The 27,441-nt window shown below is 52.7% G+C and overlaps 1 protein-coding gene across 3 annotated transcripts in view; it reads left to right on the forward strand.

The window, feature by feature from the left end:
* The first annotated feature begins 3,479 nt into the window (after nucleotides 1–3,479).
* Rfx1 (regulatory factor X1) overlaps nucleotides 3,480–27,441 on the forward strand; it is a 31,301-nt gene continuing 7,339 nt past the window's right edge. For 2 of the 3 annotated variants that reach the window (XM_055621078.1, XM_055621080.1), the window contains exons 1-9: nucleotides 3,480–4,102; nucleotides 11,139–11,477; nucleotides 17,033–17,142; nucleotides 17,307–17,390; nucleotides 18,276–18,383; nucleotides 20,316–20,429; nucleotides 21,812–21,904; nucleotides 23,288–23,382; nucleotides 25,348–25,714. In XM_055621078.1, the coding sequence (XP_055477053.1) occupies nucleotides 11,180–11,477; nucleotides 17,033–17,142; nucleotides 17,307–17,390; nucleotides 18,276–18,383; nucleotides 20,316–20,429; nucleotides 21,812–21,904; nucleotides 23,288–23,382; nucleotides 25,348–25,714 (1,269 nt within the window). In that variant the 5' untranslated portion in view covers nucleotides 3,480–4,102; nucleotides 11,139–11,179. The remainder of the gene's footprint in view (nucleotides 4,103–11,138; nucleotides 11,478–17,032; nucleotides 17,143–17,306; nucleotides 17,391–18,275; nucleotides 18,384–20,315; nucleotides 20,430–21,811; nucleotides 21,905–23,287; nucleotides 23,383–25,347; nucleotides 25,715–27,441) is intronic. The other variant, XM_055621079.1, reaches the window with a different exon arrangement.

Consider the following 27,441-nt stretch of genomic DNA (forward strand, 5'->3'; position numbering starts at 1 on the left):
TCTGCTCCGTCCAAACAGGGAACCAGTGACAAACCAAAGTAAGGATGCCGCCAACGTCCAACTTTGTAAATAAGGTTTTTTGGAGTTACAGAAGTGGAAATAAGCCGGAGTGTGCTGCATCGTGAAATGCCCACCCCAGAATGAATTACAGCTCACAAAAGCTGGGAACAGCAGCACCATGGAAAGGAGAGCCTTTCCAGGCAGCTCAGCTTCTCTCTGCTTCTCAGGTGCCTTAGACTGTTTTTTTTTTTTTTTTTTTTAATTATTAATTTTTTTAAGACAGGGTTTTTCTGTATAGCTCTGGCTGGCCTGGAACCCAGATATCCTCCTGCCTCTCAATCCCAAGTGCCGGGATTAAAGGTGTATGCCATCATGCCAGGCTGCTAGTCTTTAACTTATTAATTTTGTGTCTAAGTGCATGTGCATACACTGTCAGTTGCAGGAGCTCAGAAGACGACCCCTGGGACTGGAGTTACAGGTACTTTGTAAGCTGCCATGTGGGTGCTGGGAACCAAAACCACTTCCTCCTTAAGAACAGCAAGTGGTCTTAACTGCTGAGCTACCTCTCCAGCCCCTTTTTCAGTCTGAGAGTATCTCTTAGTTGTCCTTACTACTTATATAAGCTTGGGAAGGGAAGAACCTAGTAACTATGATCAGTTTCAGGGACTTCCTGAAGCCTTTGAGTTGGTTACTTCCTGAAATATGGAATGTTTCACCTCCTCATAGAACACCCTTTTTCTTTTATAAAATTTTTAAATTATATATTCACACATTCACATGCATATATATAGATAGATGATAGATGGGGAAGGAGAGAAAGAGAGTGCATGTGTTATGGGTATTCCTAGTTGCCAACTTGACTACATCTGGAATCAACTAAAACCTAAGTGGCTGAGTACAATTGTGAGGGATATTTTTTAATTAAATCACTTAAAGTGGGTTCCCACTTTTTTTTTTTTTAAATACAAGGTCTCTCTTCATAGCCCAGTTTTATATGGGTTCTGGGAGTCACACTCAGACCCTCTTATTCACAAGCAGAGTATCCACTGAGATGCCCCCTCCTTTTTTTTCCCATGCTGGAGATAAAGCCAGGCCTTGAGCGAGCCAGACAAGCACTCTGGCACTGAGTTAGGCTCCAGCCCTGTGGTTTTTCTGTCGCCTGCTCATTTGTGCCCCACCTCTTCCACTTCTTGTGATCTGGTGCACCAGCTGTGTGGGTGAGAGGCTTGAACCTGGCTGGTCTGCCAGGTGTGTCCCCAGAAAGCTGCTGTCAACTTCCTTTTTCAGTTGTTGAAGAGCTTTTCTGGCCTTGGCTCTGCCTGCCTCAGGGTTCAGGCTCCTCTGGGAATTGGGGACTGGTAGGAAGGGCAAATGAGGCTTCTGAGTGTCTCTACACAAGAACTCTTCTTCAATCTGGAAACATCTTCACAGAAGTGACAGAGGGGCCCACGTGAGGCTCCTCTGCCAGCTGGAGTTTGCTTCTGTGCCCTCTGGATGTCTTCCAGTCCTTGGAGGGGGGCCTCTCAGGGCCGGTTACAGATGTTGTTTCTAGGTAGGCTGGAGTAGCCATGTTTCCTTCCACTGAAGCTCACACTTGGGGCGTGGGAAAGCCTGCCCAGGGACATGGGCAGCTGGACTCTGCATCTCCAGGTACAGGTGGAGCCACTAAGTGCTCATCTGTTACCAGGGAGAATGCTTCACTTGCATGGAATGTTGCATTTCTGTAGAATTACCTGGCAACCAGGTGCCTCAGCCAGATGTGGGCATCTTCTTTCGTGTCTGAGATTCCTGTCTCATCTTGTTTTGTTCTGTGGAGATGGAACCCATGGTCTCAATCCTGCCTTTCCCAGTCCCAGCCCCTCAGTGGGGTATCTGAGACTGCTACAGCTAAGCAACAGCTAGACTCTTTGCTGCTGGGTTTCCAGCAGGTGTTCTATCGGTGAGCTACATGTGTTCCCACCTCTTTTTAAAGAAACTTTTGAAAACATTTTAAGAGCAATTACAATTTGTTATGTCTACGGGGTGTTTTGTCTGCATGTGTATCTGTGCAGCATGTCCATGTTTGGTGCTCTCAGAGGCCAGAAGAGGGCGTCAGATTCCCTGAAACTGGAGCTACAGGTGGTTGTGAGCCCAATGGCCGCGTGGGGCTGAAAGAGAAGCCAGGGCTTTTAACTGTTTGCGATATCACTCCGGCTCCCTCCTTGTTTGACGCCTGATTGCTCAGGCTCAAAAGGCCAGTCCTCCAGCCATCAGCTGCAGAGAGGCCCAGGTCTTCCCTCTGCTGCAGCACTGGTAAGGATTTTCCTCTCAGAAAATAATGGTCCCAGAAGCCCCCCTTCCTTCCTGCTTTCTCCTCTTCCAGTGCTGGAGCAACTACAGGACCTGTAGTACTGATACTACAGACAAGACAAAGACAAGAGACTTGTATGTTTCAGCACTTGGAATTCAGGACCATGCACAGGAGAAACTGGGAAACAGAGGCTTGGAGAGGTGGAGCTACTCTGTCCATGTGACACAGCAGAGCTTGAAGGAAGGCTCCAAGCTCTGAGTCTTCCTCCATCCCCCACTACATGGGCTTGAGGTAGCAAAACTAAAGGTGTGGCGGTGAGCCCCTGTAATCTCAGCATTAGGACGGGGGAGGCCCAATTCTCAAGGTCATCCTCAGCTTTAGAGGTGGTTTGGAGCCAGCCCTAACCCCAAGACCCTGTCTCTTTTTGAAGCGGGACTTGTTATAGACAGCTCAACTCAAGCAATCTGCCTGCCTCGGCCTGCAAAGGAGCTGTGTTTACATAGCCACGCTGACCAGCTTGGACACTACTATAAAAGAACTAACATTCATCACCTCTCTCACAGTTACTCATGTTCTCCTGTGGAAAGAGCAGCTAGAATCGCATTTATAAAGAAATCCTGACTCAATAAACAAAAACATTTGAGCACAAGCTCCAACCAACCCTGAGCTTGCAACCCTCACATCACCCTAATCTTGGAGTCAGCAGAAGGACTGCATTTATCATTTGACATTTTGATCATCGTGGGTCCACTTTTTTCCCATTAATTGATATTTTAAAATACTCATTAGAATATTATCTTGATGATTAATTTCTGAGCTCGAGTCATTCACTCCCGTCGGGGCCGTTTCTGTTTCACCTTCTCTGGCTGCAGCTGACCTATATCTCTTGGGGAAACTGAGGTCCGGAGCGGCAGGGAGGTCTGAGGACAGAATGCCGCTGACCTTTGCTTATCGTCCTCTCATTCAATCCCCGCCTGCCAGAGACCTTTTCGGTGCCTGAGTGGCCGAGATAGCGGCGCGGCTGGGCTGTGACCTTTCCAGGGATCCGACCAGCAGATGCCTCGCCACCGTCTCGGACAGAGAGAACGCGCCTATGAAGTCACCGAACTCCGAGTGCGGCCTCCGCCGCTGACGTAACAGAAGGGCCGCACGGAGACGCGGGGGGGGGGGGGGGGGGGGGGGGGGGTGCGCACCAGAGGCCAGAAAGCGGCCCGGCAAGAAGGAAGCCTTAATGGTCCCATGGCTACGTTGGCGCGAACTACATCTCCCGACGCTCCGTGCACCTGTGCAAGCGAGCAGGACAAACTTTTGACGAGACTGATACGGCTTTAGTCCAACCAGAAGGCCGATTTTAGAGCGGCATCCCGCCCCTTTGTAATTCTCAGGGCCGCTTCCTCGCGCGAGTGACGGGCTTCGCTGCCTTCTAGGGCTCGGCTTCGCCTGACGGACGTGTGACCCGAGGAATCGGAGCTCGGGGAAGTCGAGCGGGCGCTGAAAAGCGTGGACGGCACCCAATAGCATGCTGGAGGCTTCCGGCGCCGTCCAATCGCTGCCCGGGGACCCCGCCCTGTCGCGTGACGTGGTAGGGTGGGTAGCAACAGTTGCCCCGGTGAGGGAAACGGAGGCGCCATAGCCACGGTAGTCGTGGCGACCAAGCAACCCAGCAACGCCAGTCAACAACAACAACCGCGGCCGCCCCCCGCCCCCACGCCCCCGGCCCGGCCCGGGGACCCCGGCGCGCTCGGTCCCCTCTGCACAGCGTCCACGCACCTCCTCAGAGCCTTCCGCGGACACAAGTGCGGAGAAGCCGAGGTAACCGGGGCAGCGCCCGGCAAGCTGGGCGCGCCGGGGCGGGCGGCGGGGCCCGCGCGGTGCCTGTCGCTCGAGTACGGTCCTGAGGGAAGGGGCGGGCGGTCAAGATGGCGGCGGCGACTGTCGGGCCTGTGGGGGAGGGGGCCGGGGTTCGCCGGGGCCACACCACCCGCCCCCGGACCCGCGGCCCGGCCCCCGCAAGGGGCGGGAGCTGGCAGGCCGCGGGCGAGTGGAGGTCGGCCGGCTGGGGCGGGGGGCGCTTTTATGTGTCGGGAGGTGCGGCGAGGCGGGCCTGCGGCGGCTGGACCAATGACAGCGCGCGGGGGCGGGGCGTGCCGGGGTGGGCGGGGCCTGGGTCCCTCCGCCCTCGGAGTCGGGTGCGGCCGCCGACGCTGAGACTGTCCGGGTGTTCCGGACGAGGTGAAGTAGCTTAGGGCGCCTACCTGCCAGAGATTTGGAACTTGGACGTGCAACTATTCCATCTCGGGCCTTTTGCTTTCCTTCCTAAAAAATGGGGACTATTGTTGCCATCCCCTTCTGAACAGTAACTCCTAATTCCTTCCGGCAACTTACCTAGGGCGCACACAAATACAGTTTTCTGTTTCTCAATGAGATCTGATACATTGTTAGTATTGGTTGCAAAGTAACTCGCACTCCTAAACGCGGGAAGGGGTGACAAGATGACCACATTGCAATCAGACTGGCTTTAGCCTGGGGCATTTGGTTGTCGGAAGTTGAAACTCCTGTTGGAGAGAAGTGATCCAAAAATTTAGAGGATTCGAAATTGTTCTCTGGGCTGCTGTCTCAGCCCTTGGGTGGTGCTGGTGTGCGGTGCTTGTTCCTGGAGATTTGGGGTTTCTCCCTAGTTAGTAAGGTCTCCACCTGTGGAAACAGCAAGCCACTGGAGCTGGAGGAGCTGTCTTCAATTCCTTAAGCCACAGTTCGTGGCCTGCCACATGTTCATGTCAAGTCAGTATCCAAAGGGTCAGGCGTCATAAGGTGGTGCCAGACCTACGGGGGCAGGCATGCGTTGCAGCATCAGAAGCAGGGAGAGACACGTTTGCTCGTGAAGGACCTTTGCAACTGCTTTTTGGGGAGTGCAGAACTCGGCCAGCCATGGCAGTTCTTATTGGCTGTGTGGCCAGCCAGGCCAAGGCATTTGAGCTCTGGCACTGGCGTATACTGCAGTGCTTTTAAGAGAATCGACGTTTGCATTGGAAATTAAGCAGGGCAGCGATGGCTCCCACTTGTAGGGGCTTTTCCTACTCTCTCCATAGGGTCTTCAAAGCTAAGACTGTGGAGACTAACTTTCAGGATACTGGAGTTAGCTAGGTTGCTTTAAAAAAATTTTTTTTTTCAGCTTCTATCAGGGAAGGTTGACTTTGAGCAGAAAGTGATGGTGTTGAGTGTCTGGTTTAACTGTCTGCTTCAGCCTCCTCTTTCCAGTAATTCTCATGGTTGAAGGGCCCAGAAAAGGCCCATTTGGCTGCAGTTTCTTTTTACCTAAAACAGTTACTCTGTAGGTATGTGTTCTTGGTGGATCGTGTCACTCTTCTGGGCCTCCGTGTGTCCTCATGTAGGTGCAGAAAGAAATCACTTTAATGTTAGATTACTGTGTATGGATCCCATACAATGTGTCATAGGAAACATGCTAGTACGTGGTAGTGGTCAAATGATATCAGCTGCTCTTATTTTTATTTTATTTTATTTTATTTTTGAGACAGGGTTTCTCTGTGTAGCTTTGGCTGTCCTGGACTAGCTTTGTAGACCAGGCTGGCCTTGAACTTACTTCGATCCCCCTGCCTCTCACACCCTGAGTGCTGGGATTACAGGCGTGTTCCACCAGGCCCAGCTCAGCTGCCGTTATTGAGATGACTGTCACTTCCTGTCCAGCCCTCAGAATTAGCTGTTGGTATTTCATTTTTATCATTTTGTAGGAGAGAGAAGCCTGTTGATGACAGAAGCTGGAACTAAGGAGTACAGACAGCTTCTTCCTTCTCATCTGGGGATTGAACCTAACGCACCCCAAACTAGGCAAGTGCTCTGCACTCAGCTATACAGCAAGCCTCCCTTTTACTTTATTTTTTAATTTAAAGGGTTTAAATTTTATTTATTTATTTTGTGTGTGTGTATACTTGTCAGGGAACAACTAGTGGGGCTTGGTTCTGTCCTACTATGGAGGTCCATGGGTCTGAACTTGAGTCTTACTTAGTTGCAGGTACCTTTATAATGATTCATTTTACTTTTTATTTTATTTTTTTAATATTTTATTATTATTAATTACACTTTATTCATTTTTCCCCCTCCATAAGCCCCTCCCTCCTCCCCTCCTGATCCCATCCTTCCTCCCCTTTCTGCATGCATGCCCCTTCCCAAGTCCACTGATTACTTTTTATTTTGAGTAATAGTCCTGCGAAGTTGTCCAGGCAGGCCTTGAACTTGTGAGCCTTCTTGCCTAGCTTTCTAAGTAGCTGAGATGACAGGTCTGTACCAGCAGGCCAGACTTAGAGCTCTATTGTCTGTGGAGAAGTGTTGCCCACTCTGCTTGCCCCTGAGTGGCCTTTGTTTCTGAGAGTGGTCAGAAAGAAAAGTGCTGTCTGGGTAGAGACCTTGAGCTGGCTGCCAGCTCTCAGGGACTGAACAGAGCTGTGGGGAAGTTGGGAAGGGGAAGTTGGGAAGGGATTTACTGAACAAGGACTCATCCTCTTCCTTGATAGCCCTGGACTAGTCTCTCTGGGTGGGTTCTGTTGTGCACCAAGATGACAGTGCCCCAGGATCAGCCAGCAATGGCTACTGCCTGTAGAGGCTATAGTCTCCTGGATTCTCACTAATCAAAGGATTCCATCCCGCCTTCCTTCCACATGCCAGCAATGTCTTCATTCAGCTGTATTCTTATGTCCAATGCACCGTGAGGCCCCTGGGGTCTGGGGTTCAATGTAGAACACCTGCCTAGTGTGTATAAAACCCAGGTTCCATCCCTAGCACTGTGAAAAAGGGTTGAACTTCAGTATATGTCCATCATTGTTCTAGGAGCTGGGGACAAAGGGTGCTTATGGAGCTGACCTTTCCAGTTCAGGAGGGAAGAGAACTATAAGGAATAAACAAATGGTAATACAGTGGCAAGAACATTAGGGTGTGCTTCAGAGCATTTCAGGGAGGGCTACATGGTGACCAGGGGAAATGGCCTGAATGTTCAGCAGCTAGGCTGGGGACAGAGTCAGAAGCAAGTGATAGGAGGAAAAAGAAGGTGCAAAGGCCCTAAAGCAGGAGGGAATGGGGCATTATTAGACTGAGAGCCTGTGTGGCTAAAACATCCAGAGCAAGAAACACAGGGTCTGAAGGCTCTATAGTCATGAGAAGGATTGTGAATGTTATGTGTTCTCTGATGAGACATGAGACAGTCCAGGTGCTCAGAGGATCCTGTAGGCTGTAGGACAGGTGCTTCAGGGTCTATGTGAAGATGGAGAAGCAAAGATGCCTAAGGGAAAAGCAGCCAGCCTAGACTAGGTGTTAGAACGATTGACAGAAATGGATCAGACAAGGACAAGGGTGGGTGCGCCATTTTACTGAACTTCCGCTTCCCTCCAAAGCCATCACCAAAGCTGTTCTACACATGAGCCGAGTGGCTTTTCTCACCCGTTCCTGGAACCATTTGGTTCTAGGATCTAACATCTGTGGTGTGATCCACCTGTCTGTGTTTGGTGATAGGATGCAACCTCACCTTGTACAGGCGGGGTGGGTCTCTGCTGCTTGTCACTTCCAGCCCTGCTGTCTGGGTATGGAAGAGAGCTAAGAATGATTTTCACAGTTTGGGATGATTGGAAAAGATCAAAAGAATATTTTATAACATGAATATTTTATAAATTTTATGTCATGTAAAAAAATCATAAAATCCAAACCTCTGTCACGTTGGTTTTCTCGCCCCAGGTTTGCAGCCTGCTCATCTGTTGCTCTACCCCATTAGCAGGGTTAGGCGAGTACCACAGGTATGTCTGCCCACAAAGCCAAGCATGGGTACTCTCATCTCCAGGGATAGGTTCAAGCATCCTCCAGGAACTGTTAGTTGGCTTCGAAGACTGTATGTTAGCGGGTGGTTCAGTAGATCATGGAGCACACGCAGGCCTTCTGCAGGTTTCTTTTCCTTATACGACCTTTCATGAAACAAGGCTCTTACACTCAAGAGCATGGGAATCATACCACGTATGATTCATTCCCTTGCAGAGAGCCCCTTGCTCATTTTGAAGGGATAGAGGAGAAGGTACCCATGGACATAGGGCCTTTGGAGCCCTTTCCTGCAGAGAGCGAAGCTGGCTCTAAGGCAATGCATGCTAGGGTAGGAGGTTCTGGACTTCTGAGGGTATTATGGGGGACTAGCTAAAATATATCTGGGGACACCGTGGACTCGGAGCAGCAGAGCCCCGGGGGCTGCCTGTGAAGTTCATACATGGTTGTGAATGAGTGGTAATAACAGTTCTCAATGTCCATGGCACTCACCGGCTGCTAAGGTGATCACATTGGAGTTTTACAGTTGTCCTGTGAACCCAGGTCACAGATGGGCAAACAGGACAGAAGACAGTCAATAACATATGTTTATGAAAAGGTTCACATGGGGCGGTTGCTGATGGCTGCAAACACTGAGCCATGTTAGCTCACATGCAGCCCCTTAACACTGGTTGGTGGAAGATGTGCTGCCCTCTGTATGGACGGCTGTAGCCTCTTCCCTCTCGGGGAAAACTTCCCCTGATGACCACGCCCTTGGCAGGCACGGGAGTGAGGTCGGGCGGCACTGAGGCTAGCTGCCGCTATGTGTCTTACTTGGGCCTTATAGTCTGAACCACTGCTTGTCCTCTGGGTTCTCACAACTTGGCTCAGCCCCAGGTGGTTCTCCTCTCTATCTTTCTGTGCCCCAGGTGGTTCCAGGGCTGCTACCTCTCTCTCTAACTCCTTCACACACACACACACACACACACACACACGCACATACACATGCAAGAACACTCAACATATGCATGCACACATGCATGTACACACACATTCATACATGCTTATGAATGTGAGCACACACACACACACAGGGCAGAAACCCTGTTCCTTGAGAGCACTTTCGTCTCTGGGGACTGTGTTATGAACATTCCCAGGCTTCCCCTTTGTGTGTGTGTGTGTGGCGGGGCGGTGCTGTTAAGGGTGGGTCCCAGGGCCATGTGCATGCTAGGCAAGCAGCCCTACAGAACAGCATCAGGAGGCTACTGTCTGCTATTCCACAGGGAGTCAGTGGAGGAGCTTTCCCAAAGCCACTCAGCCCTGGGTGGTCAAGTTCAAGCTGTGCAGGGCTTGTTTCTCAGCTGACTCCTGAGTTACCATTCCCAGAGTGAAGGCGAGCTTCCTGGCGAGGTGGGGAAGCAGGGAGCACGTTGAGGCCACACTATCAGGGTGTCCCTTTGGGTGTGTGGGTTGACTTCCTGGCCTGCTGCCCTAATTAAGGCTTAGGAAGGTGGTAGGACCTCTGGTGGGAAGGACAGGGAGGGTGTTGTCTACTGTTACAAGTAATTAAGGTCCAGGCCAATGTTCTAGGCCACGCTGGTGCTGCGAGCACCCTGGGCCAGCCACGGGTCTTGGGGCTGAGTCAAGTTAGTGATGGAGGTGAAGAGGTGAAGAGGCCTGAGTGCAGAGGCGGGGACGCCAGATGAGCGCTGCAGTGTCTGCCGAGCAGTCGCTGTTGTCTGCCTCCCAGCCTTCCCCTTGAAGAGCTCATTTGAGGTTGCCCTGCACTAGAGGGCAGCCTGCTGACATGGTGTGGCAGTGGTGCCAGAGGGTCAGTGCTCAAGAGCCTCCCAGTTGGCAGGCTCCCAACGGTGCTATGGCCCAGGGTGACAGCCACTCACCTCTAGGGGACAGGACAAAGACGAAAGCTTGAGGAGCTGGGAATGGGCACCCTTCAAAGCCATCATGCTAAGATGGCCTGAGTACCAGACAGACAAGCTTCTGAGCAGCCACTCTTAGCTTCAGGAGTATCGCACACCCTAAGCTTATAGATTCATTGCTGCTCAGGGCCCCTGAATGGCACCCTGCTATGAGGATACTCAGATGACACTTGGCTTGAGGCTCTAAAAGACAGCCTCCTCTGTGACTTGCCTCAGGATGCCCAGGGTCCAGCTAGGACTGCTGCTTTCCTGCTGTGTGGCCTTCTCTGAGCCTCATCCTGCAAATTCAATTTAGGTCCACCGTGGTGGTTGCAAAGTCTAAAACAGAGCAGTGTGTTGTGGTTGGTCTTGGCTGTCAGCTTAGCTGAATCTGGAATGTGCATGTCCTGTAGCAGGAGGTCTAGGAGATGCCCGCTTGAAGGTATAATAGTGGCATATGCCATTCCAGAGGCTGGGGCGGAAGGATCACAAATTCATGGTTGGCTTGGACTACTGTGTTGCAAGAGACAAAGTGCTAAGGCTATGGCTTAGTGGTAGTGCACTTGTCCTGAGTCCCATGTGCTCAGCCCTGAGTCCCACCCCCAGAGCACCAAAAGAAAAGAGATCCCAGCACTCCAGGGGGAGAGGCAGATCTTTGTGAGTTCCAGGCCAGTTAGGGCTGTATAGTGAGCCCCTGTCTCAGAGGGGAGGAGGTGTTCACTGGGCTGGTAAGAGGAATGATATAGGTGTTCTGGAGGCCACTGGCATTCCCAAGCCTGTCCCAAGTGCTTAGACATACCATTTGTAGACAGGAACACAGGGCCATTGGCAGTCTGGACAGTTGTGCCAGGCATAACCTGAGGCTCTGTGGACACGTTCAGATGCCAGGGAATGGAGGGCATGGGCAACATCCTGGCTCAGGATGAGGCTAGGGAATCCTGTTTGTATCTTCGTCCAGATACCCTATAGGGAGTGGTCCGTTGCATCCAGCTAGGGATTTAATCAAGTCAGTGGTGAGCCCAGAGACATCTCCAGGGAGCTGGGAGCTGGCCTGTTTTATTCTGCTGGTAGATTAATTTTTTTTCTTGTTTTTTTGTTTCTCTCTCCCCCCCCCCCCCCCCGCTTTTCTTCTCAAGGAAGAGGAAAACCGCCTTATTTATTATCATTCACTGTTGGCATGGCAACACAGTCCTATGTTGCTGAGCTACAGGCAGCCCCACAAGCTACCCAGCCGACACAGGCCCCGCCCCAGGCCCTGCCCCAGCCACCACCCCCAGCAGCACCCCAGCCTCCTGCTGCAGCAACCCCCCAGCCCCAGTATGTCACCGAGCTACAGAGCCCCCAGCCCCAGACGCAGCCCCCGGGCAGCCAGAAGCAGTATGTGGCAGAGCTCCCGGCTGCCCCTGCGCCCTCACAGCCTGCCACTCCTGCCCCATCCCCTGTGGCTCAGCAGTATATCGTGGTTACTGTCTCAGGTAAGTTCACACCGGCACTTGTGACCAGAGTGCTTGGAACATCTCTGGGAGGAGTTTTGGGGAGCTTAGCATCTAGGGATTTTATCCAGGGCTACCTGTGGGATTTAGGGCATATTTAGGGCATAGGTAAAGGGAGTCAGGACAAACAGAGAAGCTTCTGTATCCCATCAGGATGTTTCATTTTTGTCTGTTCCCAAATAAAATGTCCCCAGAAAAGAGGATGGGATGGTGAAATTCAATTTGCACACATCCACAGGGCCCCAGCCCTGTGCCCTTCTGCCTAGGTCTTACTGCTGATACAGCGAGCATTGTAGCTTCTCCATGTGGGGACATGTGACACACACCTAGAGTGGCTGGCTGAGAGGGGTCCTTGAGAGAGGTGGTTAGATGTCCGGGAGGAGCAGGACCTGGTGACCAAGCAAGCCCCTGAGCCTATGGCTATCCTTGTGCCATGGAGAAAGTCTACTGTCATAGCATGAAAAATGGAAAAGGGAAGGTTGGACTTGAGAGAAGCCCAACCACAGCTGAAAGTGGCCCGTTCTGACTCAGAGCCCTAAGTCTGCTTTGTTCCTGTGTCACCAAGGCCCCCATCCTCTGTCCTTCTTCCTTGGGAAGCAGGAGGAGGCAGATGCTTCCTGCACCAGAACAGCCAGTGTGACACTTATCCTTGTCGGTGCACCCTGCACTCTCTGCTCCACCTGAGCCTCCAGCTCACCTCATGGGACCAGCTGGAGGGGGAGTAGTGCCCCCTGCCCCAACCTCTTCTGCAGGGTCCTGCAGCTCCTGCCAGACTTGGCCTACAGAACTCTTCCTCAACTGCCAAGTGAATCAGGACCCCCTGGGCCTGGCCTTCTGCCTACATCTGCAGCCTACTTCTTGGTTTCTTTTAAAGACAGATATTCTCAAACTACTAGCAACTTCATTACTGATTCCTCTAGCACACCCTGTTCTCAGCCCCCTGTGACCTTGCCTCTCATTCCACCTGTGGTCTCCCATTAGGGTCCCCTTCATCTCATCATGTCACACTCACCGGCCATTCTGTTAGTCTAGGCAGAGCCTGGCAGTTTGACTCCTACCTCAGATCTGCACACCTGCCCAGATTTCACCCACTTTTGCCATCTCTTTATTGCCTCCACTCTCCTGTGCCTCACCTGTCTGAGCCATAGTAGCAAAGGGCAGGTCTCAGCCTTAGGCTGGGCCCGTCTCTGCTCCAGAAGTCGTGCCTTCCTGAAGTGTCCTGATTCCCACTTCCTCCCTTCTTCCCAGTAGTAGGGTTTGAACCCAGAGCCTCACACAACTCTAGGCCAATAAGCTACATCCCAAGCCCTCTTTTTACTCTTTACTGGGACAGGGTCTCATTAAGTTATCCACACTGTCCTTAACTCACTCTAACCCAGCTGGCCTTCACCTTATCATCCTTTTGCTCCAGCCTCTCAGAAGCAGATGGCACCAGATCCAACAGTGTCAAAACTTACCATGCTCCTGTTGAGGTCTCCAGCATGGCCTCTGCCCTGAGCCCCAGGATCTTGTGACTAGGCCTTCTAGGTATGGCTACCAAAGGTCAAGCTGGTCTTGAAGCCAGCCTGACAGCTGGTTTTCAGAATTCCACCTTCGCCCTCCAGCTTTCCTCTGAGATGTCTCCTTCCACTCAGGTCCCGCTTGGCTTCTCCTGTCCTGCTTGTCCGGGTATTAGCCCTCCAGCCTACCTCCACTTCCTGAGCCCCCCCAGGTCCTCCTTCCTGCTGTGCCCATGGCTCCGAATAGCTTCTGATGCTCTCACAGTAGCTGCAAGGAGCTTGTCCCTAGCTGTCACTCAGCCCCCTTCGCATCCTGTCTCAACCCAGATTCCAGAGGGCCTTTAGGGCATGGGAGTTTGCAGTACTGGAAGGCTGGCCCTGGCCCCCTCCCCTCAGAAAAGGGCTTTAAAAGTACCCCATAAGCCAGGTACGGTGAACACCTATAATCACACTGGGGAGGTTGCAGCTGGAGGATTCAGTTTGAGGCTAACCTTGATATATATCCTGTTTCAAATTTTTTTTCCATGTCATGGGCTTCCTGTGTCTGGCCCAGCAGCTTCCAGCCCTGTACCCTGACATGACTACTTCAGCCTCACCAGCCTTCCGAACCCATGCCAGCTCACCAGCTTAGCCTACTTCCTCCCCTTTTAACCCTGACACCTACTACCTCAAGCACACCCAGCCTAGCCCTTCTGCCACCTGTCATCATCTCCAGGCCTCTCCTCAAAGCCACTTCCCCTGCCCTCCACTCCCACCCATCATCACTTTTCTTCAATTATCATCATGTGATGTGTTGATGTTTTTGAAGACAGGGTTATGTCTCTGGGTCTTTATGCACTCTGGATACACGACTGGCCTGGCACAGCTAGTTGAGGCCATCTAGCCTAGTATCCATTGCCTTTGGGTGACCCACCGCAGGTTCCCACTGCAGGCATTTGGTGTCATCAGAGCAGGGTCTGGAACAGGCACACTGTCCCAGGCCCTAGAACACCTTGTATCCTTTCTATCTGCCTCAGCTTCTCCTAGGTCTTCATGGCACCCCATAGAGGATCTGGTATTCAAAGGCCCAGGCTACAGAGTGGCATTTAGGTTAGACCTAGGTCAGCCTCACGAGCTGTCGGGTTGGGAGACAGCATGCTACAGAGGACAAGGTACATATACAGTAGGCTGCAGCTCTTGTCTGCAGTGTCTTTCTGCCAGGCTCATACCCCTGGCTGCACAGTGACTTGTTGCCTGCTTTTCACAGTGACCCTGGGGGATGCCATCCCACTGTTGGGGTTCTGGCAGGAGTGAGCCCATCCCTGCAAAAGTCCCTGTTGCCCCATGAGTGCTGAGGAAGAAGAGGGAGGCTGCTGCCCTCCCCACTTCTGTGTTGTCTTCTTACTCCCTCTCCAAGGCTGCCGATGTGAGCCAGTCCTTTGAGGAAGGGGAGGCTGACACCAGAGAGGATGAACAGGGAGGTGCCTAGGCTAGCTCCTGAGACAGGAGCAATGTGGGCTTACTAAAAACCCTGTGAGTTCACTGCAGGGGGAAGGGCTGCCCTTGCCCCTAGAAGGTAGGCAGCAGAAGTAAGCTGAGACCTCTAGCCTGGGCCTGGCACGCTCAGCGCTAAGGTGACTTTGGTGATGATGGAAGGGAGCTCAGGTTTCCCTGGCCAGACAATACAAATCCATAATCCCCATCCTCCTCTGAGAGGCCTCTAGAACTCAAGGTGGAAGGAGGTAGCTGTAGGCTGGGAGGTGGAGTCAGACCGGCCTAGAGGGGACAGGGAGCCTGCAGGAGACACGGAGGCCACTCAGCTTCTCTGCTTCCCGTCAGCTTGTGGTCCTCCAGAGTTCAAGAGGGCTGTGCCTACAGGAGGAAATGAGGCCCAAGGAGACATAAAGTCCTTGGGACAGCAGGCCCCAGAACCCAGTCCTATACTGTTTCATACCATCCCCAGGAGCAAGTAGAAGAGGGTCAGATGGATCTGTCAACCCCTGGAGAAGAGGGGCCTGGGTGGTGAGGATGCCAGAGATCAGCCTCCTGAGCATGCCTTCAGCTTCCTGAAGAACTGGCTTGCTCTCTTTAGGCTCAGGGGTGAACAGGTGTAGGTGGAGAGTCAGGTACCTGAAGGAAGTGGTGACTGCATGGAGATATGCTGACTCAAACAGGAAATTAGCTGTTTCCTGACTCTGGCTTCAAGGGCCTCCTGCTTATGCACATGCCCAGAGGAGAGATGGCCAACAGACACAGCTGCCCCCAGACTCCGTACTTTCCCCCCTTTCCTCCCAGCTTCCTGTTCAAAACCGAGCCAGGAAGCCTCTGGCCCATCCATCTGCCTGGTGGTGGTGGGTAGGGAAGAGCCCAGCCTTAAAGGCCACCCCAATGCAGGTGACAGCAGGATTGCTTCTGGGATAGATGCCTGATTGGAGCAGATCTCCAGGTGTCCAGCTGCAGGGTCTGGCTCAAGGGCCAGCCCCTGGACATTGTAGGTGGCTCAGGCCCTGAGCCACAGCAAGTCCCCCATGGGTCTCCTTAGTCTGTATTCCAGACAGCCCAGGTATGGGGAGGGAGAGGGAGCAAGATCTATGACTCTAGGCCAGCTTGGACCTTCTCTAGGACCCAGAGAAGCCTAAAGAACTTTTGAGGGAAGGCTCCAGCAAAATCTATTTATCTCTGCTTAGAATTGCAGTAGCTATTCAAGCAGGCCTGGGAAGGGCCACAGGAAATCTTCCCTGACAACTCCCCCACATCTGTCCATTTCTGGGGCATACTCAGATGCTCTCAGGCAGACTGGGCCAGCTTCCTGGGCCCCTTTCCTGTGTCCCTTTTGGAAGCTGAATCCTATTACGGTGTCAAGTGTCTTTGAGGGCCCCAGTTTCCTGAGCCAGTCTGTGTAACCCTGCCTATTAAGACTAGAAACCTGGGGAAGGTGTGTGGTGTTGGGCAATGTGGGCATACAGGGACACCTGGGATCCAGGCCAGACCCCCCAGCTGGGTGATTACAAGGTGGCTGTCACCTGAAAATGAGAAAGCTAAGTACTATCTCCAGGGACCCAGAAACCCCTAGAGCAGCACACGGTGCACCAAAAACGGTATCAGTGTCCACTGCTATCTTTTTGGTAACCCTTGTCCATGTAGCCCTTCAGCCCTGTGGGAGGTCAGGTAACCTCTCTGGACCCTAAGCTGCCAAGGAACAAGTTAGGCTATGTGTAGGGGATGGGCCAGATGACATCCCAGCTTGGGCAAGAATCTCCGGGCCAGTGTGCCTCAGGGGCACTGCCCCTCTCCACTTCCCTGCTGCCCCTGAATCACTTAGCAGTATGTGTATGAAATGTGACCTGCCTCCAACTGATAGCATCTCTGGGTACCAGCCATCCTCCTCTCCTGGCCCCAGCCCCCTCGAAGCCAGAATGAAGCAGATTGTTTATCTAAGAGGGCATGAAGGAGTTCCGAGCCCATGGCAGGGATTAGCTCCCCAAGGCTGTGGGTATAAAGCCACCTGTACACTCTGCTGTTCCCGTAGTGCTTGGCACCTGGGACAGCTGGAGAGCAGGGGTAGGAGCACACAGGGGCACTATGTTCTGTGATTGTCTCTTCTGGGCTGCCTGCCAACGTAAGTACCTGCACTTTGGGCTTTGAGACCCTTGCTCCACTCAGGTAGGGAGGAAAGCTCACACTTTTACCACCTGTGTTTCCTAAGAAGCCAGAAGAAGCTCAGCATCTTGGTCCCTCTTGAGCTGCCAGGACTTGAGCCAGGAGCAGAGGGTCCAGTCTACTGTCTCTCCATATCCATAGTTCTGCTTTGAAGGAAAGAGGCATACAGCTTCAGAACAAGAAGATCAGGGGGCTAATTCCAGATGTCAAGGATCCTAGGCCCTCATCCCATCCTGCCATGTACCTCTGATGAAGTCTAGAAAAGGCCAGGCAAGACTTGGAGAGGCCAGCTCTCAGTAAGGGTGGACTATAGGCTGCATTGCCCTCTGCTGATGGGCTCATTCTTGGAGTAGAGGCAGAGACAGCAGGCGGAGCTGACCTGCTGACCTTTTCCCACAGAAGGTGCCATGCGGGCTAGTGAGACTGTGTCAGAGGCCAGCCCCAGTTCCACGGCAAGCCAGACCGGTGTCCCCACCCAGGTTGTACAGCAGGTGCAGGGCACCCAGCAGGTAGGACATGACCTTCACTGGAGGGGTGGGTGGGGGAAGGCTCTCCCCACCTTCCTGCCATGAACATCTGTTTACCTGACTTATCAAGATATGGCAGCAGCCACCTCCACCCACCCATCCTGGTAAGCAACCCTAGTTCAGCTCCTTTCTTCTTACCTCCACAGCGGCTGTTGGTCCAGGCAAGTGTGCAGGCCAAGCCAGGCCATGTGTCACCCCTGCAGCTTACCAACATCCAGGTGCCACAGCAGGTAAGGCTCCTGACCCCAGCCTCCTGAGGGGCAGAGAAGCACTTCCCTCCTGCTTGCTTGTCTCTGTCCTTGCCAGGACTCTAGGTTTCATCTACAGGCTGCCCATCTCCGGGCTTTGGACAGTGGCCTCTACAGGCAAGATCAAATACCATAGGGGCTGGTGTCCAAGCAGCCTCAGGAATCATGGTACTTACACCAAGGACAAGCCTGTAGGTCTAGTCCCAGCATCTTAGGGTGAAGTCTAAGAAGGCCACAGTCTGGTGGAGGGCCCTTGACCATTTCTAGTTTGTCAGCTCATATTTGGACTGTGCTAGAATGCTGGGGCTGGAACCCAGCTCTGGGGAATATCAGCACATCCCAACCCAATACTACTGGTGGACTGTAAGGATCAGATGGTCAGATGGTTCTTTTTTTTTGGGGGGGGGGAGGTGTTTTGAGATTGGGTCTCATATGGCCTGGAACTCCATATATAGTGGAATATGACCTTGAACTCCTGATCTTAGGATTGCAGGCATACACCCACACTGGGCTCTAGAACATGTTTTATGCCTTTTGAATCAGGAACCAACTGTGTCTTTGCAACTTCTTGGCTTCAGGGCACAATGAGCCCTTCATCAACCTTGAGCTTGGGTGTTACCTGCTATGGAGACGAGCCATAACTATGCTGTGTTGGGGCGTGGGGCAGTCCCCAAGCTGACAGGCATGCAGTGCCTAGAATGTTCCTAGTGCACAGGAGCTCAGTGAAATTGCTGAAGACTGGAATGAAGTTCATTGGTGGTGTATGTGTGTGGACTGGGTTCTATCCCTAGCAGATGAAAACGAAACCAAAAGCTTGGCTGTGGCTGGTGGTGCTAGTGACCGTGCTCCTTTTCCTTTTAACTCCAGGCTCTCCCCACACAGCACCTGGTGGTGCAGAGCACAGCACCGGGCACCAAGGGTGGCCAGGTCTCCCTCACGGTGCACAGCGCCCAGCAGGTGCACTCTGCTCCTGAGGTAGGTGGCGCCTCATGACATCTTCCCACCTTCTTTCCCCATTCCAGCCATGGACCCCCAACAGCATGTTTGTACCACATCACCTGTTTTTGGCTACAAGGTTTTTGGCATTCTGACTAGCACCAAACTCCTGTGTAGAGCAGGCTAGCCTAGGACATGAGATCCTCCTGTCTCAGTCCTACGTGCTGCATGGCAGGTGTGTACCTCCACGCATAGCTTCACTTGAAGCTCTCTTGCCTTGAGCTCATTTGCAGCTCCTGAGTCCTACTATCCCTGCTCCATTGACCCTGGGTGGGGTTATCTAGCTAATGCCTGGCCCTGCTGGCCCAGCTGAGGTTGAGAGAGCTGTATTCCAGAAAATAAGAGTTTCCTCTTCTAGCTTCAGGATGGATGAGTCCCTTCATGGGAGCCTTGGAACACACACACACACACACACACACACACACACACACACACACACAGTAGTAAGGGCTTTCAGGCAGCGGGTTGTAGGTGGTCCTGAGCACAGATTAAGAGTGCCAGGCAGTGCCCTTTAATCCCAGATCTTGGGAGGCAGATACTGGTGGATCTCTGAGTTCGATGCTAGCCTGTCTACACAGTGAGTTCCAGAACAGCCAGGGCTATTACATAGTTGGGGGGAAAATGCAGGGCCAGATGCTAGGCTTAGCTGAGTCTGTGAGCAGGTCTTCCAGCATTGCAACACAGTATTTTCTGTGTATAGCAGAGCTACTGGCACTGGAGATGCTGCCACACACCTGCACTCAGGAGGCTGGAGCAGAAGGGTTTCAGGTGTGGGGCTAACTTGGGCTTTACAGCGAGACCCTGTCTCAGAAAGAGCTAATGAAATCCACTGTTCATCCGCTCCCTATTGTAAGAATTGCAGTCCAGGTTAGTGCAGCATGCCTCAGAGAAAATATACCCCCCCCCCCCCATTTGGTCCTGGGCATCCTTCCCTTCTATTTCCACTGGGAAATGGGCATCTGAAGCACCCACTGCTGCAAGTGACGGGGGGGGGGGGTAGCACAAGGTGAAGGTACATGCCACTGTTGTTACTAGTGGAGCACAGGGAAGCCCAGCAGGGCAGGATGGGCCCTGGGACCAGACCAGCTCCCAGCCTCGTCTTTACCCTTGCTGCAGCCCTTCTTGGGCCACTATTTTTTTTTTTTTTTATGTCCGCATTTCATACATTATTTTGGGAGTCGATTTTTTCTTTGATATGAGCATTCGTGTGTATGAATGGTGAACATGATTTGAGTAGGCTCCTTCCTCATTCAAAGTGTTTGATGTGAGCCCTGCTTTCCTAGCTTAGGTTGCTCTCCTAGCCCCAGCTAGAAAGATAGACCAGTGCTGGAGTTCTGAGAAAGAGAGAGAGAGGAAAAAAGGAAGAGGGGGAGGGGGGGCAGGTCTCTGGGCCCCTCCATGCTAGCTCGCATCGACCTCACATCAGCCCTACAACACCACGCTAGGGAGTGGCTCCTGACTTTCCCCAACCTTAAGGAGCAAGGAAGCCCCAGACTTCGGGAAGGGTTGCAGTCCCTGGTGGGAGCATGTGCTTTGGTCACAGGCGATGGGGTGTGGCGAGGGAGTCCTGGGAGGAGCAGGCCTCTCCAGGGCAGCCCTGGGACATGAGTCACAGGACAGTGACAGGAGGGACAGCCTGAGCCACAGCCCAGAGGGGAGGAGGGGACACCGCAGGGCCAGACAGATGGAAGGCTCTACAGAGGCCGGGGGTATGGAAACCCCAGATGACCTCTGGCCCTCAGGGGAGGATGGGGCACCTGCAGCCCTCTGGGTAGAGCCCTGCAGAGCGGCGCTTGTGACTGCTGTGGGATATTCCACCCACTCCAGAGTCCTTCTGAGGCGGGTTTGTTGGTGCCTAGATGCCCCCAGATACAACCACAGCTGACATTGTCCCTATTTGTTCTCTTACAGAGGTCACCAGTGCAGGCCAACAACTCCACCAGCAAGACACCTGGAGCTCCTGCGGGCACTGTGCAGCAACTACAGGTCCACAATGTCCAGCAGAGTGTCCCTGTCACCCAAGAGGTGCCTGGCCAGGGCGGGTAGTAGCTGGGACCAGGGGATAAGGCCAAGCAGCTGCCTGTGTCTGGGTTCCTGGCCTGTTAGAGCCAATCAGATATGGTCCAGCTCCAGCCTGCCATGTGGGCTTTTGACAAGAGCCTCTGCCTCCATTTAGATTCAGTGTCCCTCGCTGTGACACTTTGCTGAGGTACCTCACAAGGCACATTCCAGCTTTAAAAGCCCACGTTTGTAGAGCAGGGGGTGTGCTTAGTGGGTGTGCTTGGGGCACTTGCCACCAAGCCTGATAACCTGAGTTTCATCCCTGAGCCCTGCATGACAACTAACATGTTGTCCTCTGACTTCTACACACATGCCACAGATACAGAAAAAGAAAAGAAAACCCACCTTGGAAGGCTGGGCGTGTAGAGGGCAGAGCACTTGCCATCATGAACAAGGCCCTGGTTCCACCTTGGTTCTACAAAACCAAAACCACAAGAATATACATTGGCCTCTTTGGGCTAGTTTACTGGGAAGGGGAAGTATCAAGGCCCAATCGTTGCTTATTCCCAAAGTGTCAAAGAGAGGCCTTTGGTGTTATTTTTCTTCATATCTGGGGTATTTTGCTTGCATATATGTCTGTGCACTATGGGTGTACCTAGAAGTGGAGTTAAAGTTGTGAGCCACTGTGTGGGTGCTAGGAATTGGACTTAGGTCTTTGGAAGAACAGCCAGTTCACTTAAGTACTGGGCTGTCTCCTAAGTCTATCATTCTTAGGATGTACTCAACCTTCCAGAGGAGGCCAAGTTCCCTGGTGCCAGCCACGGTGGTCTGAGCACGCCAAGAGGCAAGGATGGTCTTGTATCTCCTTGTTAACTGCTTAACTTTGGGGGTTCTTGGCTTCTCAATAAACAAGATGAGAAGAGGTTTGTGTGTCTGCATAGTGTCAGCTGCTTGAGAGGCTCAGGCCAGCCAGGAGATCTCAACTTCAAGGCCAGTCAGGGCAATGTACTGAGACACTGCTTCAGAATAAAAATTTAAGAAGTGCTGGGAGTGTAGCTTAGTGGTAAAGAGCTCGCCTACCATGCAGGAGGCCCCAGGTTCCCTAGAACCAGGCCGAAAATCTCAGGCCCAAGACTCTCCCTGGAAACAGAAACCTCCAATCCAAAGGATTCACTGGCATTTCCCTTCTCTGGCTAGAATCACTCTGAACCTCCAGATGGCCCATAACCGGGGCAGTAAGGAGCTGGGAAGGCCTGTGTTGCTGGACCCCACAAGGAAAGGCTGCCCTCCTTCTGGGGAATGCAGCCTCTTCCCTAGATGACTGTTCTGAGCATGCCTGGGACTTTCTGCCCTGGTTGCCATGGTTACCATAGTCAGACTTGCCTCTCCCTCCCCTTCTTTCCCAGAGGTCAGTAGTCCAGGCCACTCCACAGACCAAAGCTGGCCCCGTACAGCAGCTGGCGGTGCAGGGACTGCAGCCAGTTCACGTTGCTCAAGAGGTGCGTGTGTTGTCTCTGTTAGGGGCGATCAGACTGTTCCTGGGCTGTGCTGGGGTTAGGCACCTAATCCTGAGGGAGGAATGGAGCCACCTGGGACCCCTGAAGGGCGGACACAACGGGAGCCCGTGAGGTTTGAAACCCTGCACAAGTCAGGCCCTGGGCTACAGACTCCATCCTGAGTCCTCCCACATCCCAGCACCTGACCACTCAGAACACGGGTCTGGTTGAGAGAGACCTGGATCCGAGTACTGCTTCTTTGTGATAGTGCCGGGTCCACTCCTCTCTCCCCTAAGGAGACACCAGTGGGAAGTCTTCATCCGGGTGGCCATGCGCGCACAGTCCGGTGACCCCCCAGTGTCTCTGTTTGTCCTCCAGAGATCAGGCAGTCAGTTTCCCGCTAGGAAGGCAGAGCAGCGAGAAACACGGCCCACGCCGCCACCGGAGCCGCCGCCCCGGCCTCCCGGGCCTGGGCCTCCCGGGCCTGGGCCAGTGTGCTGTGGCGAGGCCTCGCAGCTAGGCAGCGAGCAGCCGCCGCCCCATTACGAGCCGGGTGTGGAGCAGTGGGTGGAGCTGGTGGGCATGCTGCCCCCACATCTGCTCCTGCCGCAGCAGAGGGTAGTCTTCGAGCCACTGCCGGGGCTCTCGGCCCGAGCCAGCCCCGACCTGAGAGTCAGGATCCACAGAATGCCCCAGGTGCTAGTGTTCGGCACCGCCCTCAAAGTAGGTGGTGGCGCGGACGGGGGGCGGAGGGCGGGCGGGGGCGGGGCGTCCCGCCTGCTGGGCCGCTTCGGCCCCGCCTCCAAGCCAAGTCTAGGCCCCCCAGGCTCCGCCCCAGCAGCCCAAAGAGGGTGGGGTGAAATATCTATGCCCGGCCTGCAAAGTGGTGCCAATATTCCAGGTTCTGCCTGAGTCCCAGGCTTCGCCCCTGCAAACTGGGGTTGGGGGTGGAGGTGGGCTATCCAGTACTTGCCCTAAGTTTTATCAGTCATTTCCGGTTCTCTTCTATCAACTGACTCCTTTAGGCTCCACCACTAACATCCTCCTTGGGAAACCTGTAAGGTTTCCAGAAGCCCCTCATGCCCAGTTTTTAATTACAAACCAGGTACACTGGTGCCTGTGTTTGCCACCTTTCAAGTCCATTGTAGAATTCTGTCTGGCTTCCCCTCCCTTTCCATCAGCATCCACAACCTCTTTTCTGTTCCCAACCAAAGCAGAGAACCCCAGCCACAGCCAAGACTTCCACCTTCAGCCTCCAATCTCTGGCCTGTGTTGTTCAGAGAACGCTGATGTACACCCCTCCAGCTGAGGACTTCCCCGGGCACCAGGGAGACCATGGGTGGTGGCCAGCTCTGACCCATGGCCCTGCTTTTTGTCCTGCTTCAGGTACAGCAGCTCCAGCAGGTACCTGTCCCACATGTGTACTCCAGCCAGGTGCAGTATGTGGAGGGTGGCGATGCCAGCTACACAGCCAGTGCCATGTAAGTGGGCCGAGGATGGAGGGAGGACTCAGATCTGTTTAGGGCACAGGGCTACAGTTCTACCTCCCAACTGGCCTCCAAGACTCAGGCGATAGCCCCAGCCCTGTGGGAACTTGGCAGGGGCAGCCAGCAGCTGCCAGGAATATAGGCAGCTGGTAGCAGAGGAGACACTGGCCCGCTGGGAAGGCACACAAGTTAGGGGCTATGCAGGTAAATACATGTAGGGAAAGAAAAAACATACATATATGTATACCTGTGATATATATATATATATATATATATATATATATATATATATATATATATATGTATGTATGTTTGTATGTATGTATGTGTATGTATATATATTTTTTTAACATAGTTTTTTTTTTTTTTTTTTTTTGGGGTTTTTGTTTTGTTTTGTTGGTTTTTTTTTTTTTTCCAAGACAGGGTTTCTCTGTGTAGCCCTGGCTGTCCTGGAACTCACTCTGTAGATCAGGCTGGCCTGGAATTCAGAGATGTACCTACCTCTGCCTCCTGAGTGCTGGGAATAGAGGTGTCCATCTCTGACACCTGGCTAAATTTTTCTGCATAAGAGTTACGCAGGAAAAAGCAGTTCTCAGATTTGATCCTCTGTGTCCCACAGAGTGATTAATGTGTCCTATTTCTCTGCTTCTAAGTTCTGTGTTCTGAGCATAGAACTGTCCTGTTTCAGCAGCACCGGGGAGGCAGAGGCAGGAGGAATTTTTTATTATTACATTGGTTTATTTATGTGGGGGCGGGGGGATGTGTGCGCCACGGAGCACTTGTTGTGAGAACAACCCAAAGGAGTCAGTTTTCTCTCTCCATTGCGTGGGTCCCAGGGCTCAAACTCAGTTCCACAGGCTTGGTGGCAAGCAAGCCTGAGCCACGTTGCTGGTCCCTCAGAAGATCTCAAGTTGAAGGCCAGTTACACGGTCAAGTCCTGTCTCAAAAATCCCAAAATAAAAAAATTATTTCTTTGTTCAGAAACGTAGGCTGAACCAGGCGTGGTGACACACGCCTGTAATCCCAGCACTCAGGGAGCAGAGGCAAGTGGATCTCTGTGAGTTCGATGCCAGGCTGCTCTACAGAGTGAGTCCAGAACAGCCAAGGCTACACAAGAGAAACCCTGTCTCAAAAAACCAACGGTTACATATTCTCTCTCGGATTTTTTAGGGGCTAGGGGTTGACTCAATTAGTAAATTGCTTGCTTATCAAACATGAGAATCTGAGGTCTGGCGCGTGGGTTGGAAGGACTAAAAGGCAGTCGTCTTGATTCTCCTCACCCTGCCCTAGCCCTCTTGAGTTTGCAGCATCCAAAGATGGGCCCACATGTTATCAATGTACCACTATAGTTGTCAGACCTGCTACCTACCCAGTCCATGTTCTGAGGTGAAGGGGCAGTACCCTATCAGGAAGAAGTAGCCAAGCAAGGCACTCCTCTGCTTGTTCTACAGCCCTTTGTACTTTGCCATCCTGTCTAGATTTTCTTCCTTGGACCCACAATTTACTTGTTATTTATTGCACTCTTGAGTTCTGGAGCCCTACCTTGCTTTCTCCTCTTCTGCAGTAAGAAAAGTGATTCCTGTGCCAGAGTGCTCCATAGTTCAGTGAAAGAGGCCTAGCAATGACTGGTGAGAGGGCTTAGCAGGAGCTTGCTGCCAAGCTTTGCAACCCAAGTTCAATCTCCCTAACTCACATAGTGGAAGGAGAGCTCCGGGCTCCCACAAGTTCTCTGTGACCCCTACATGTATGCCACGACATATGTGCGCCCCTCCAAGTAAGAAACAAGGAAATTTGTAGATAAAAGCAAGAAAGCGGTTGCTCACCTGTGCTTAGCCGTTCCCCAGTCCCTTATGGTGAAGGTGGGCCACCCTGGTGTTTCTGTGGCTTCTCTGGGCCTCTCCTGGAAACTGCTTCCTTGTTCAGGCTCACTGAACATGCTTCATGTCTGCTTCTCGGCAGCCGCTCTAGCACCTACCCCTACCCTGAGACGCCGATCTACACACAGCCAGCGGGTACCAGCTACTATGAGGCTTCAGGCACAGCTGCCCAGGTCAGCTCGCCGGCTACTTCCCAGACGGTGGCCAGCAGCGGCTCAGTGCCTATGTATGTGTCCGGGAGCCCGATTGTCGCCAGCTCCTCCAGCAGCGAGGCCGGGGCCAGCAACAGCAGCGTGGGTGCAGGGGCCAGCGCAGGAGGTGGCAACAGTGGCGGCGGCAGCGGCGGCGGCGGCAGCGGTGGAGCAGGCACCTACGTGATCCAAGGTGGCTACATGCTAGGCAACGCCAGCCAGTCTTATTCCCACACCACCCGTGCCTCACCAGCCACAGTGAGTGTGCCAGTCTTATTCTGAGGGGATGGGAGGCGAGAGCGAGTTTTCGGGGAAAGACTTGGCCATAATCAGGGAACAGAAATTTGGTTGGAGGCGCTGCTCACTGGTACAGGAGTCGCCTGACCCAGGGCCTGCTGTCCTGTGGCGCAAGCGATGTTGCTCATCGCTCTGCATGTCAGCTGCTCTGGGGACAGTTACGAAAATGTCCTTCATCAGAACTGGTGATGGTTTGATGAGAAGTGAGAGATGTGAACTCCTAGAGTCCCGTTGGTGGTGATGAATTTGGGCCCATTATTAGTTGGGACTATGGGTTGGGTCGGAACACCTCGTTCCCCCCGGCACCCTCCCCATATACTGTGGGCCCTGGTTGCTCGTCCTCACTAGTTTATCTAGTCTGTCTACAAAATACTGCTGTGAACGTGGGACGCCATCACCATGTGGGTCCTCAGCTGCAGTTTCAGAACATAGCCACTACACCAGCAGAATGAGCAGGTCTGACGGGGAGTTGGAGGTTCTTTGTGCCTGGCAGGCGCCTCTTGCCCTGGATTGCTGTTGAGCCCGGGTGGCTGAGGACCTCAAGGAACTGCTTGTGTTTTCCTTTTTGGTCACTTATTTGAGAGAGTTACAGGTTCACAGGAAGCTGCAAAGATGGTGCCTTGCACTGACTGGGTGGCACATGCCTGTGATCCCAGCACTGGGAGACAGAAGCATCTGAGGCCAGTCTGGCCTACATAGTTTCAAGCTAGACAGGGAAACTTAACATGGGCTTCTTTGAAAAACAAGCCCACACAGGCTGAAGTGGCTCAGCAGGCAAAGGTGCTTGCCACCAAGCCCGACTACCTGAGCTCAGCCCCTAGAGCCCACATGGTAGGAAAAAACCAACCCTCTGACCATCACATGCCTACCTTCCCCACATAAAATTAATGAGCATAGTAAGAACAGTCAACAGAAAGGGGCTGAGGAAATGGCCCAGTTAATAAAGTGCTTGCTGTGAAAACAAGAAGTTCTGAGTTTGGATCCCCAGCAGCCTCACAAGTCTTATAAACCCAATGCTAGGAAGAGACAGGGAGGTATTGGGGCTCGCTCACAGCCAGCCACGGTGTAAGCTCTAGAGTCTGTGAGAGATGCTCTCTCAAAAAACAAACAAATGAAAACCAACCAAACAAAAAAAACAAAACAAAACAAGGTGGGGTGGGGCAAGAGAGACAGTTCGGTGGTTAGGAGCACTGGCTGTTCTTCTAGAAGACCCAGGTTCGATTCCCAGCACCTACATGGTAGCCCACAATAGTCTGTAACTCCAGCTCCAGGGACTCTGACACCCTCTTCTGGCCCCTGTGGGGACCAGGCATGTATGGTGTACAGACATACATGTAACACTCATACCTATAAAATAAAATTAAACAACAAAAACAAAGTAGATAGCAACTGAGGAAGACATCAGCTGTCAACCTTTGACCTCTAAACACATGCCCCACACACCTATTCCACTTATATAAACACTTACACACATAAAAAGGTAATTTTGATAAAAAGGTACTGATAGCTGGGCAGTGGTGGTGCATACCTTTAATGCCAGCACTCAGGAGGCAGAGGCAGGGGGGTCTCAGAGTTTGAGACCAGCCTGGTCTGAAGATCCAGGACAGCCAGGGCTACACAGAGAACCCCCCCATATATATATGTGTGTGTGTGTGTGTGTGTGTGTGTGTGTGTGTGTGTGTGTGTGT

The sequence above is a fragment of the Psammomys obesus genome, unplaced genomic scaffold (genome assembly GCF_907164565.1).
Source record: "Psammomys obesus unplaced genomic scaffold, mPsaObe1.curated_primary_1811, whole genome shotgun sequence".
NCBI classification, from domain to species: domain Eukaryota; kingdom Metazoa; phylum Chordata; class Mammalia; order Rodentia; family Muridae; genus Psammomys; species Psammomys obesus.